At 36.7% G+C, this 13,668-nt stretch overlaps 1 protein-coding gene across 1 annotated transcript; it reads right to left on the bottom strand.

Annotated features, from left to right (window-relative positions):
- Window positions 1-1,013: 1,013 nt before the first annotated feature.
- On the bottom strand, window positions 1,014-3,714 carry LOC104601408 (E3 ubiquitin-protein ligase PUB24-like). The gene has a single exon (XM_010264712.3). It carries the CDS (start codon window positions 2,816-2,818, stop codon window positions 1,601-1,603), a length of 1,218 nt encoding a protein of 405 aa, XP_010263014.1. The 5' UTR covers window positions 2,819-3,714; the 3' UTR covers window positions 1,014-1,600.
- Between the last annotated feature and the right edge of the window lie 9,954 nt (window positions 3,715-13,668).

Genomic DNA, 13,668 nt, shown 5'->3' with positions numbered 1-13,668 from the left:
TTAGGCTCCCCTTACCGAATTGTCATCATATAAGCAGATTGCGTCCACATGACCTTTATTTACTAGGTCGTGCCCAATTACCCTTCATCAGTTGTCAATAAATGGAAGATGTAAATGTATAAAACATTTGTATGAATACAAAAATATGTACAACCTGACCAATTTTCATTGGTTAGCACAATTCCTTAAGTTTAAGAGATCCGGACTCTACAGAGATGGTGCGACATTTAAAGCGAATATAGTTAAATATATTTAGGGTCTGTTTGGTTCTAGTCGGAATTAGAATCGGAATCGGAATTAAAATTCTTTGGAATTAGAATTGAAATGGTCTAGTCCCATATTCTGTTTGGTTCAGACAAGTATAAGAATAGAAATTAGAATCAGCTATAATGGGATTTCATTTTAAGGGAGAGGGAGGGAATGGGCATTCTCTCAAATGGAAAATACCATTCCAGCGTGAATGAGAATGGAATTCCAAATCTACCCAATCAAACAGTTAGAATCGGAATGACCAATTCAAAACCTCTATTCCCGTGGACCAAACAGGCTCTTACTTTAGCATAAGAAATCTTAGAAGAAAGGACAATATATATAAATTAGAAGAAAGGACACAGAATATTAACTAGGATTTTCAGCTTAAATCATGAACCAAGTTCAATGTTTTCATTGTTTGAGAGGAGAAAAGTCTTATTTGAACACTTAGAGATAATCAAGCTGTTAAAAATGAAGTATCTCATACTGCTGATGTTCTGGGGATAAAGACCCTTGTTTCATATGGAACCCATATTCAAAAACAAAGGATGCTAGAGCCTAAGCTAAGGCCATCAGATCAAATCATAATTTGGATCCAAATCGGTCAACAAAATTCAAGTTTTAAGCGTGTAGATTCATTTTTAATTGAATCTGGTGATGTGGTCCTTCTCCTATGATCATGTGTGTATGTGTGTTATGGCTGAAATATCATTAATTAAAGACATTTTCCAAACTTTCTGAAGGATAAATAAATTATGATTCAGATAGGAAACCAATCAGAATTTAATTGATATTTATCAAATATTACTAATATAGTAATATATGGTTAGGTCAAAATATATAGGATTTATATGGAGAGAAATAGATAATACAAGAGGACTAGGAGCCCCACAGCCATTCCCATCCCCAACTTATTTACGTCAATGGACCACCACAATGTCCTCTTATCCACAAAGGCACATGCAACGAATCAAAGCTATAACCAGTCAAAGTCCATGTGACAAACGATGAAAAAGCATTTCAAGTTGAAGACGTGTCCTTCTCTTGCCCACCACCAAAAATAATTGAATTTGGTTCTCTAGTGGGAATTGTCCACACTCCAGAATTACCCAATTCCCCAAACTCTTTCTCTTCCAAACAGATTAATTCTTCATACCAGAAGAAACCCAACTCGTTTCTTTTCTTCTGTGTGGTTCTGACCTGCTTTTAACCCGTTTTTATGAACTTCAAAAGCAAATGAGAACCACTGCTATATTTATTTTCATCATCATATTGATATATAAACAACAAAAGAAAGAAAGAAAGTATATATCTGAAAGAAACATTAATTGATTAATTTAGTTTGATGCTACCTAGGGTGCCTTGTCAACAGATACACAGCAATGCAAGGAGAATTGTTCCAAACATTGGAGTGCAATCTAAGAACCCCTCTGGCCTTCTCTTTTACTTTGGCTGAACACTCTGCTTGAAGAACCATGCATAGCTTGGACACAGCTCCAACCCTCAACATCTCGTGAACAACTTCATTGTTTCCTGAAAACTTAGCGATGTAGGATAGAATGTGAACTGCTCGATCATCTACTGCCGGAGAAACTCTCAGTATTCTTTTCGATACCATGGCGATGCCAGCCGAATGACCCAGAAGCTGGGCTCGCCCATCTGGGGAGCAACACAGATGATCCAGTATGCCGAAGATGAGCTCGGTTGTCCTCTTTTCCGGCATCCTAAGTTCAATCTCGATGAGGTCAAAAACTGCACCAGCTTCGATAATTATCGATCTGTTCCTTCCCCAAGGACATGCTTCTAACAACATGTGTAAGGCAGCCTTGGTGGCTTGCTGAGAGATCTGTTGCCTCAATACACCCACCATTGCTTTGAAGAACTCTGGCTTTAATCTCTCCATTAACGACCCACTCGCCACTTCGGTGATGGTTTTCAGAACCAAGACTGCACGCGTCTTCACCGTCTCCTGATCATCCATTTCTTGCTGTAAAACCCACATTATCGACTCGACAACATCGTAGTTCTCCGAAACAAGTTTCTTCATCTTTTCGGTTGGAGTGCATACAAGGTGGAAAACACTAAAAGCTTCACTGAGTCCATCGGTTCGGGCTTCCCTGAAACGTGACATGATCAGCGAAACCATGGCCTTGGCTACACCAGCCTCTACCATTGGCCCCCTGTTCTTTTCATTCCTGGATGCAATGGCCTCTAATTTCCTCAGTGATTGCAGTTGCAGCTGAGGAATCCGAAGTTCTTGAATGAGCTTAACTACCTGGGTCCTGTCAAAGAGAGATTTCGGGGTCGGAATCTGATCCACACCATTGGATGCATTTGCAATGCACCAGGCCTGGATTAGTCTGCGGAGTGTATGGTTGGGCGTCAAGTCTGAGTCCTTGGGCAGAGGCTGCTTCGTGACCGGACACGTTGTGTTCTTGCCGAAGAACAACCACTGCTCGATGCTCTCCCGGTCGTATGTGATGCCGGTAACCATTGTTACAGGGTCTTTCATGATCTGAAGAGATATGGGGCAGATGAAGTATTGTGGAATTTCAATCTCATCCATGAAAACAAGACCAAAAACAAAAGAAATTAAATAACTATATACAAGAAAGAAGAACTTAATTATAAACAAAGAAGATAAAGAAGAGGAGAGGCTAAGAAGCTCCAAATGGAGAAGGGGAGAGGTTCCAAGTAGCAATGGTAAGACAAGGCGGCTAATTTATTGATTGCTTTGAATGAAAGAAAAGCAGAGTCTCAGGGAAAGAAAATTTGGAAACATTCCGCATGGACTTACAACCGATCAATGTCATAGTCTTCATTCAACAGTCTTTTTAAGTAAATCCTTAGAATTGATTTGATCTACCTACAGGAATCACCAACTACCAAAGTCACTGGTTGGTGTACAAGCTAGCCCACTTATGCTTTATATGCTTTCTTTTTTTCTTTTTCAAATAGTACATCCTTTAGGTGGGCCCATCTACTGAATACTGCCACTTGGCATTCAAGGAGAGGTTTGGAGTCTTCTGACGACTAATGAATGGGACCCACCTAAAGGATCCATATGGGTCAAAATACATCAAATGAGTAGTTCATAGAAAGTTAAACGGTGGTTAGTCCTATTATCCCTTTAATTAATGCTTCAACCAGAGACTGTTGATTGGCGGGTAGGGTCATTTATGGGGCATAGAAGCAAACAGTCTGACCAAACCCTAACAGTAGTAATCTCTTAATTAGCCACCTCATACATATGAACCCTTTCTTCTGACTGTTTATTTTTGTGGGTATTTAGTCCTGAATTATGTAAATGTAGATCAGACGGTCAAAATTGTCCAGATGCTTTGATCATTCCACCGACTGATCCATGTGATCTGATGAGCTGATGCTTGGTAGGCCATGTGGGCATAAGACAAGAACCATGTGTTTTCGTCCAGGTTTGGATTTCAATAAACAGTTAGCATACAAAGTAAGAGGCGTGAATCAATGGCTTTTCTGAACTTGGGGGGATTTGGTTTCTAGATGATGATGATCCCATAAAGATGGGAGTTGTTTCTTTCTTTTGTTTATTGTTATTTTTCAAGCTTAATTAGTTCCATTTGTTTATTATTGGAAACAGAAGTCTTTGTTCTGCAATTTCTTTTCAATTATCAATGATCTCATCATCAGTAATATGAATTCTTCAAACAATGAATTAGTAATAACAGAGGATTGTTATCATCTATATTCTACATTTCTGCACTCAAACATTGTATGTAGCCTTCAAAGTTCAAAGTTGAAAATCAATATGATCAAGTTACGTTGAACCAAAGAAAGAAAGAAAAAAAGAATCAGTATGAGCATGTTTTGGGCATGTTCCCTTCAATCCAATGGGGTCCGGGTGGATTGGATTATGGGGTTTCTATTGCGTTTCATGCGGTTTAACTTGTGCTGACCCACCTTGTTCCCATCAGTTCAATTCATTGGTCAACCAAACAGGCCCAGCTGGTTTGGCTTCAAAATGGCTGGCCAGACCCCTAATAACATATTGAAAGAATTGCATGTTGGACATTTGGAACTTATGCTTATTTGCTTTTGTTTCTTCTTTTTCTATTTCTTTTCATTTTCTAAGTATCTTCTGCTGTTTTACACAGCTAAACTTCTCGGTTTGTCGTAGAAGCTGCTATTAAAACTTTCATAGTCTTTAGTTAAAGGCTTAAAGCTTAAAGGGTTAGGGTTATTATTTGGGTTTCGGTAGGCTAGAAGTAACAGATATACGCCTTTGACTTGTATCCCAAACCCTAACTTTTTCCCTTTTCTCTCTCTTGTCTCTTATTTTCGGTAATCAGTTGAAAAAATCAACCCTTCCAGAACTCATATTTCAATGGCAAGGTTTAGTTAATGATGCACCGAATGGTGTTTGACAAATTACCCATCAAGAATAAAAAAGAATAGTGCCACAAGCTAACATAATTTTAGCGTCTGTTTGAAATCGATGTCGTTGCTCCAAAAAATAGCGCCACGTCGGAAAAAATAGTGTTTCAGGAAATGCCTATTTGTTTGGAATTATTTTTCCATAAAAAATGGTGCTTTAAGCTATATCTTGGAAATTGGGAAGGCATGGCTGGTGGCAGTGATAGAGACATGACATGGCACTAGATAATAGGTACCAGTGTTGAAAACGTTTCCTGGAGCATTGATACTGATGCTGTCCGATCCGAGGTATCTCAAACCAAGGTCGCAATCAGATAGTCATGCCAACTGGTTAAGTCAAAGTGGAAGGACGAAACCGCGCACCAAGATCTGGGATCAAGAAAAAAAAAAGATCAGTGGCTCGAAGAATTGTTCCCCGGATAGACAATCCAACGCTCAAGTCAGTGGTATGAAAGGTAAGTGGTTGAGTCGAGCAGATGAGGATGATGCTGGTCCGAGCCGAAGAGGCAAAGTAACAATATAAGGACTCAAAAGTCCCTTACTCTGAGCGGAAGTTACCTATTTATATCCAAAGATCCGTGTCCAATACGGATGAGGCTTCCGGGGTTGTCGGGATGAGATTACCTGCCGAGGTCTTCAGGATAAGTCCTCTTCCCTAGCGGAGTTGTCTTCCTTCTCTGTACAGGACTCTCTTTCTTGGTCGTGCTTATCCGTCCTGCGTGGTGCCAATGTGGCGCCCGCAGCCATTTCAACCATAACCCAAACAGGTACAAAACAAAAAATGTTGTTGTTGCTCTAGGAAACGTCCTACCTGGCAGCAACATTTCAAACAAAAAAGAAAAATACATTGTTTTCTCAGAAAATAGTGCTTCCAACCCACACATAAAACGGTGTTGTATCTGCAGAGCATCTAGGGGTGTCCACGGTTCGGTTAACCAAACCATGGGTAGTTTTTGTAAACCGAACCAGTACCACTAGTTTTTCCATTTCCCCAAACCGAAACTGAATCGGTACCACCGGTTAACCAATCTGTTGGTTTCGGTTTTGACCGGTTCGGTTCTTCGGTTTTTTGTTTTTTACATTTATAATATATATTATATAAATATATGTGTAATATTATATTATAAATAATAAATGATATATAATATATTATAAAAATTATAAAAATATATAATATATTTATAAATAGATTATTATAAATATAATATATGTATATATTTATATATATATAATGAATATATATTTATGTATAATATATAGAAAATATGACATATATTAAAAATATATATAAAATATACATATAAATATATATACCGATTTGTTCGATTAACCGCCGGCTTTTTTATAGGTTAACCGAAAAATTGAACCGGTCCTTCAATTTTTCAAAAATACTAAACCGGTCAGTTAGGTTAACCACATTTTTAGATTCAATTCAATTTGGTTCAGTTTGATTTTTCAGTTTTTCATGAACACCCCTAGCAGCATCGATGCCAAACATATACTTAATGTTGGCGTCAGTTATGGACCGTTGAAACGTCAGTTACAAAGGCTCAAAGATTTTCTCAAGCAGCATGCCAACAGTGTTGCAAAATCGGATCTGCTAGTTAGTGTCCGTTTGGGAGGGATTCATGCAGCAGTTTCTGGCTGACATTACAAGATGGGCCCCAACAACATGCAGGAAACATTGTTTGATGAAAATCTCAAAAAGCGCAAAATAGCTATCTTACAGCCAAGAATATGGCTTTCTGAAGCGTCTTCTATATCCCGTCTAGAAGGGTTTCAGCTTTAATTGAACTGTGTTGACTAGGCTGTTTTGAAGAAACTACTAAAAGCATTACTCCTAGGTTTTTCATGTGAGGCCCACCTTACAAAACCAGAAGTTGCTGCATTAAAGCCCAAAATAGCTATCTTACAAGATGGGTCCCAACAGTATGCAAGAAACATTGTTTGATGAAAATCTCGAAAAGCCCAAAATAGTTATCTTACAACCAAAAGTATGGCTTTCTGAAGCTTCTTCTATAGCCCATCTGGAAGGGCTTCAGCTTTATTTGAACTGTGTTGATTAGGCTGCTTTGAAGAAGTTACTAAAACTAGTTTTACCAAAATGTCAATTTTTTAGCTGAATTAATACATATTTGGGCTTTCCAGGTTTTTCACCAAGCATTACTTCTAGGCTTTCCATGTGAGGCCCATCGTACAAAACCAGAAGTTGCTGCATGAAAGCCCTTCCAAACAGGTACTTAAGTGCTTCTCCAAAACAGCTCAATGCTTCAGCCTCCCAAAACGGGCCCTAATGTATTATCCTTTTTCCAAAGCTTCTTGTAGTGGCTTCTTTGTGAGATGGGCCCCACCCAGACAGCATATAAAGTATAAACAGTGTTTCGTAAAATTTTTGAAAGCCCAACCAATGCTTCAGCTCTCCGAAATGCGCCTCAACAGTGGCCGGTGGTGTTTTAATAAGAAAACATGTAAAAAGCAACAAAAACCATGAATGGTAAGGACTAAGGGACTGTTTGGTTTTGTAGGTAAAATCAGAATTGAACCAAAATCAAAATCCCTCAAAATCAGAACCAGAATTAAAATAGTCTATTCAATTAATCTGTTTGATGCAGAATCAGAATTAAAATCAGTTAGAATGGGATCTAATTCCTAAGAGAGTAAGAGGAAATGACATTCCCCCAAAAATCAACTGGAATACTATTCCATCAGAAATGGAAATCATATTCCGATTCTCCCGAATCAAATGGTTGGAATCAGAATAAACTATTCCAATTCAGATTCTAATTCCAAACCCTTATTTCTGCAAACTAAGTAGGCCTAAGAATTGATCTAGACATAATCGTATGGTTATGTCTGCTCTATTTTAAGTATTTCAACATCCATTGAATGGTCCCAACTGCCCATGAGAAAACTGTTGAAATCGTATAGCTTCGGACAATGTGATTGATGAAGGAAAACGGCATATGGACCAGGAAATTCAGGACTCTTGATTTCAAGGGAAATTGTATACTTTGTTAAAAGGTTTTGTAAATCATGTACTTTTCCAATGTCAAGTTCTCTTATGGTCCTATAAGTTGTAATTTTCAAATCACAAAAATGACCCAGACCCACTTGATGTCACCTCTATTTTTTTAATGCAACAATAGTACCCCCTAGCCGATGCAAACCAACAAATGTTTTACAACAATTAAGTCCATCTGAAAAAGTTTTTAAAATCAAATCGGACAATAAACTGGTCAGGGATTCAGTTCTCGGGTTGAATTATCCGATCGTTCAAATTAAATGGATGGCCCATTCTAACAAAAATTAAAAAATAAAAAATAAAAAATTGGCCAAAACCCGTTGGATGGTTTAAACAGTTCGAACAATTTGATCGTCCGAATCAGCGATTTCTGACCAAACCAACGGTTTTTGGCAAAATAATGATTTTGAGGTAAAACAAAACCAATCACCTAATCAGTTCCCGGTTTTTCCAGTCCGACCATCCAGTTTGATCCGATTTTGAAAACCATACCATTTGATATACAAGGGAACAATTAAGCACATTGATTTGGCAGTCTACTGATATGCCCACATGATCAAAATATTAACCAAATTTGTTTAGGGGTAATAGCTGCAAATATCTAAACTTTGATCACGACCATTCATTTAATGCACCAACCTAACATGGATATGTCCTCATTCTCAACCATATGTCAATTCCAACAGTTCCCTCATTTACAAGTTAATGGCAAATCATTTGTAGAACAACAATTATTTAAGGGTGTTTCTGAAATTAAGGTACATATGTCTGAATAGTACATTATGCTTCACCATAGATACGACACTAATGTAATGGCAAACAGGATTCATGTCGCCGACCCCATATAGTTGAGACTTGGGATAAGGCACAGATGAGGACGATAATGATGTCTGTATACATTGTGTGATACATAGAGTAGCAATTTTGCATTCCCTTGTTGGTTATCTAAGAAATATCTCAGATAGGTTTTAGGCAGCATTTGGTATTTCTTATTTTAACGATTTATTTCTTTTTACAGTCTGTAAATACTGAGTTTTTAACTGCAAAAAAAAGAAATGCCAAATGCAGTCTTAAATAATTTACCTTTTATATCCTGCTTGAGGGGTATGGGATGGGAATCTCTAGCATTACACTAAGCATTGGTGGCAGAAAAGACAGAATGAACAAGGTTGAATTGCTGACAGAGCTTCCTCATCATTATTAGTCCAAATGTGATTGTTGTTTCTTCTTTAAAAACTCATTAGAGCCTAGGTTTTGTGTTCAGGCCCAGCCCGGGCCCAGGTCTACAACAAGCCTGCAAATTTCAGGGCCAGCCTAGGCCCAGGCCAGAACACAAAACCTAGTCTCTTGTCAGTATTTAAAGAAGAAACGTCAGTGACATTTAAACTACAGATGGCGAGGAAGCTCTTATTAGCACATTAAGCCAAATGCGGATTTGGGCCTAGGCCCTAATCACAGTTACTGGGCAGGCCTGGGCCCATATGGCCCGTATATATATATATATATATATATATATATATATATATATATATATATATGTATATATATTATTTTATGTTATATTTTATAGATAAGTGATACTTTAAATAAATACTACATAAAAATATTTTATATTATATAATGTAAAGAATAGAATAAATTTTACACACATTATATATTTAATCGAACTATAGACTTGGATTCAAGCTCTAGATTAGAAATGGTCTTATCACAGATGAAAACCCTAGCCCATGATCACCTTAAATTGGGATCAAATCCCACTGTCACCAGGGTTGATGCGTGGGGTTATGAGTAGGGAGAGGGAATACCCAGTTGTGTAGCCCATGAAAAAAAATAAACACCATTTAGTAGGTTGCAGTCATTCAATCAGATTAATTTTAGGCTTAAATGATCTGTTAGTCTTATGTGGGAGAGGGACCTATTCATGAATGGGTTATGAATCTGTGTTCAATTTATGAATTAACGAATTTAAGACTCCGGCCGTTTGCTAAAAGCTGAAGTAGCTTCAACTGAATAACAAAATGTTGTTCAATGGGTTGTAGGTTCCTTCAGGTCAATCCTCAAACCAACCCTAAATTCTGGTACTAGGTTAATCAGTCCAGCTAACCTCGTCCATCTAATAAGTTTCAAACATGATTTTCGAATTGTCATTGACCCAAATGGTGGGATCATTCAGTCCGAAAACCATACAGACAATCGGTTCCATTTTATCTTAAATCCGGTCCTTGACCAAAAACTGTTGAATCAATCAACAATCTGTTGATTCAAACGGTCGAACTGTCGACCCATTCAACAGTTTTTGACCATTTTTTATTTTTAATTATTTTTTTTTACTTTTATTATTAGAACAGGTCGTCCAAACCGTCGACCTAGAAACAATGCTATATTCCCCTTTTCTGGGTAGCCTACACCAGTCCATTTATATCCACCAAGTCACCACAGCAAACAAAACTCACAAGAAATGCAATTGCATAAAACTGCAGAAAATCATCCAAGAAAATTACAAGGATTGATACCACACACCAAGGTCTTACAAGTTATTTGTGCAGCGGCCCTGTAGAGCATCATCAAATGGACAAAAAAGCAAGAAGCATGGGAAGAGAAGATGTAGATCTGTAATATGACTTCGGTTTAGTCAGAAACCCTAGCTTCATCTCTCAAGATCTCCCTAGTTTCTAATCGATTTTTGGCTCAATCAACTCCTGAATGTTGTAAAAAGGCCACTTAACTTTTAGACCCTAAAGTTTGAAAAGAGTTATTTTCACCCTTAAACTTTAATGAAAAAGCCATGTTAAGCAAAAAAGGAACCATGTTAAAAATATCATCAACATTCCATTAGATAATGAATAAAATAATAGAACATGCTTATGTGCCACTACTCAAGTCAAAAAATTTGGAAAATTATACATCACTTTAAACCCTAAAGTTTGAAAAGGCCACTTTAGATGTTAAAAAATCTATTAATTAAAAAATAAATTTTATTAATAGTAAATGATTAATAATAATTAAGAGTAAATCAACAATAATGGTTAAAGGATCCACAATGGCGCATAACAATAAACAATTAGAATCATTAAATTAACAATAATTAAGAGTAAATCATTACTTAAACACTAACTTAATTAGCTTAACTAATAGTAAATTAACAATCACTTAACTTACTTAATTGACTTAGTTAACTTACTAACTCAATTTGCTTCGCTAGACTAATTTACTAAATTACTTAATTTACTTATTTACCTTAATGAGCTTTGATTATTTATTTACTCTATTTACTTGGCTTAAATTACTTAATTGACTTAATCATAGTTAATTCACTGTTGACTTAATTTACTTATTTAGCTTAATTAGCTTATTTCTTTAATTGCTCTATTTACTTAGCTTAATTTACATAATCAATTAGTTGATTCACTTAATTGGCTTAATTTACTTATTTAGATTTATTAACTTTATTTATTTAATTCAATTAATTATCTTAGTTTCCTTAATTAATTTCATTTACTTATTTAATTTAGGCTCCATTTGGCATGTCTTTTCACGCGGTCTATTAGCTATTTACAAGCCTAGCAGACTGCAATTTGGTATTTTCCCATTTGATTTGCAGTAGATCTTTTCATCAAAAGCCGACGCGCCAAAAAGATGTGAAAAGCCCAAAACGGGTCATTTTCGGGAAGCTCCAAATGGAGCTTCTGTGTGTGTGTGTGTGTGTTTTTTTTTTTTTTTCTATTCATCTTTGCATGAAAAGACACACCTTAACCAAATGGGTTTCAAGCTGCTCAGATCTTAATGCAAAAACTCAATGTGTCTTTTGACTGTCAAAGCTACTAGATGATATTCCCAAAAAAACTTGCCAAACGGCCCCTTGCTTATTCAATTACTTAATTTATATAGTTGGCTTAATTTACTTAATTATCTTAATTACTATAATTTATTTAATTTACTTATTTAACTTTATTAAGTGGCCTTTCCCAACTTTATGATCTAAAGTGGCTTATAATTTCTCATTTTTTTTTTAACTTGAGCAATGCCATATAAGCATGCTTTATTATTTTATTCATTGTCTAACAGAACCGTCGATGATGTCCTAACATTGTCCCTTTTTTTGTTTAACATAACTTTTCCATCAAAGTTTAAGGGTGAAAATGGCCCTTTTTTCAAACTTCAAGTTCTAAAGTGGCCTTTTAACAAAGTTCATTGATTGATAAAGCCAAAAATACGCCTTCTAGCTATGTCATGCTTATTAGCTTCCTCCTGTTTCCTCAACTCAATCAACCCAAATGCTCAAGGGATTAACTCAATCAATAATCCCTTAAGCAATCAGTATCTGAGCAACTTTTACAGATGCCTTTGATCTCAGATAAGGAGGTTCCAGATGAAATCCATAAATACCATTTTCCCAGTTAACAATCCAAATGCTTCGTTCCAGCTAGCTGAAACATGCAAAACTTCAAATAATCAGGATTTTGGAAGTGAACAAATAATCAGGAAACTTAAGCCAGGATAAGTGGCCAACCAATATTAAACTAAGATTTAACACGAAATGAAACTTGTTATAGTCCCAATTAGCAAGGATTCCCCATCTATGACAAGTATCTTTTCCATGTCATAACTCCATGCACTGTGAATGGACAATGAATGCTATTATGAACCTGACATGCTGCACCAGAAAATTGGGATTGTTAATTCACTGAGTTCTCAAACCAACGTTGAATATATGCCTTAAGGCCATCACTTGTTCCCTCAATTTTCAAGGTTAAATTATTGCCAAATAACTTAATTAAGATCCCTTGGTGAGAAGTTTTGAAGAAATTCTTGTACATCATAAGTCACTCAAACAATCAAGCTTTTATTGTTTTGGGTAACGCCCCTACAAGATATCATATAAATGGTCCCCTTAATTGCAGATGGGACCATTTTCCATACAATCCTATCATCCCTGCTCGTTTTTTGGTAAGTCATTTACCCATATTCTTTTGATCATAAATTTTACCCAGGTAAGTTAAAACAATTGACCATTTTTATCCATAAATTTAATTATTAGAAGGGGTCATTTTGTCCGATAGTATTTTGGGAACAATTGACTTACCCTACTGATATGCAAACATGGGTAAGTTGGTCAGCTTTCCCATTTACCAACTCCCCCCCCCCCTCTCCCTCTCTATTTACTGAAAAAATAAATGGGGCTTGAAGATTAGGGAAATTAAGAAGGCATAATGGTGGAAAGGCTAGAGATAGTTGAATGGTTTATGGATTTTGTGCCGGAGGCAGCAACTAAAGGTAAGAAACTAAGTTGGTAGGAAATTTCTACCGAGATAGGAAAAAAAATACTTGGTGGAGTGTAAAAGGAACGCTAATGAATCCTTCATTGCTTTTTCAGAGTTCTTTTCTAATGGTAAGAAGCAAATACTGTGCTTCCCTAAAGGAAAAAATAGTCAAGGGTTGAGAGAGGTCTTTACAGTGTTGAGGGACATTCTTACACACTAGAATGTAGGGAAAGGGAAGGTTGGGGAAGTAGGAGAAGATCTCTCTAAGCCTGTTGGTGAGGACCAGAGGTAGGACCTCTTTGCTACAGCACAGTAAAAACAATCCCTTTTCGAATGTTAATGTCAAGAAAGAATGTTGGGGCAACATGTTTGTGGTGGAGGGCAAAAATCCGATCTTGGAATTGAGGAAAGTTGTTGATCTCTTGATGTGTAAGTTGAGTCTAAGTACCTTTATTCTAATCCCTTTTGATAGTTATAAGGCTATTCTCGATCCTCTTGAAAATATGGTTGGAGTTGAAGCTTTGAGTATTCAGGATGTCATAGGGACCTTTACATTGTTTAAATGGTCTCCTTCTTCAAACTTTAAGTCTTTTCGACCGAAGATGGTGTGGTGGTTTGGGTGATTGGGCTGCCTTTCTACCTCTGGAACTATGAGGTAGCAGTCTCCATTGCAATGTTATGTGGTGCCCATGTTGATGGAGAGTTTTGGTGAAACTTCTG

Source organism: Nelumbo nucifera, chromosome 2 (assembly GCF_055504915.1).
Source record: "Nelumbo nucifera cultivar China Antique chromosome 2, China Antique-T2T, whole genome shotgun sequence".
Taxonomy (NCBI): Eukaryota; Viridiplantae; Streptophyta; class Magnoliopsida; order Proteales; family Nelumbonaceae; genus Nelumbo; species Nelumbo nucifera.
This window is presented reverse-complemented; position numbering and strand designations above follow the sequence as displayed.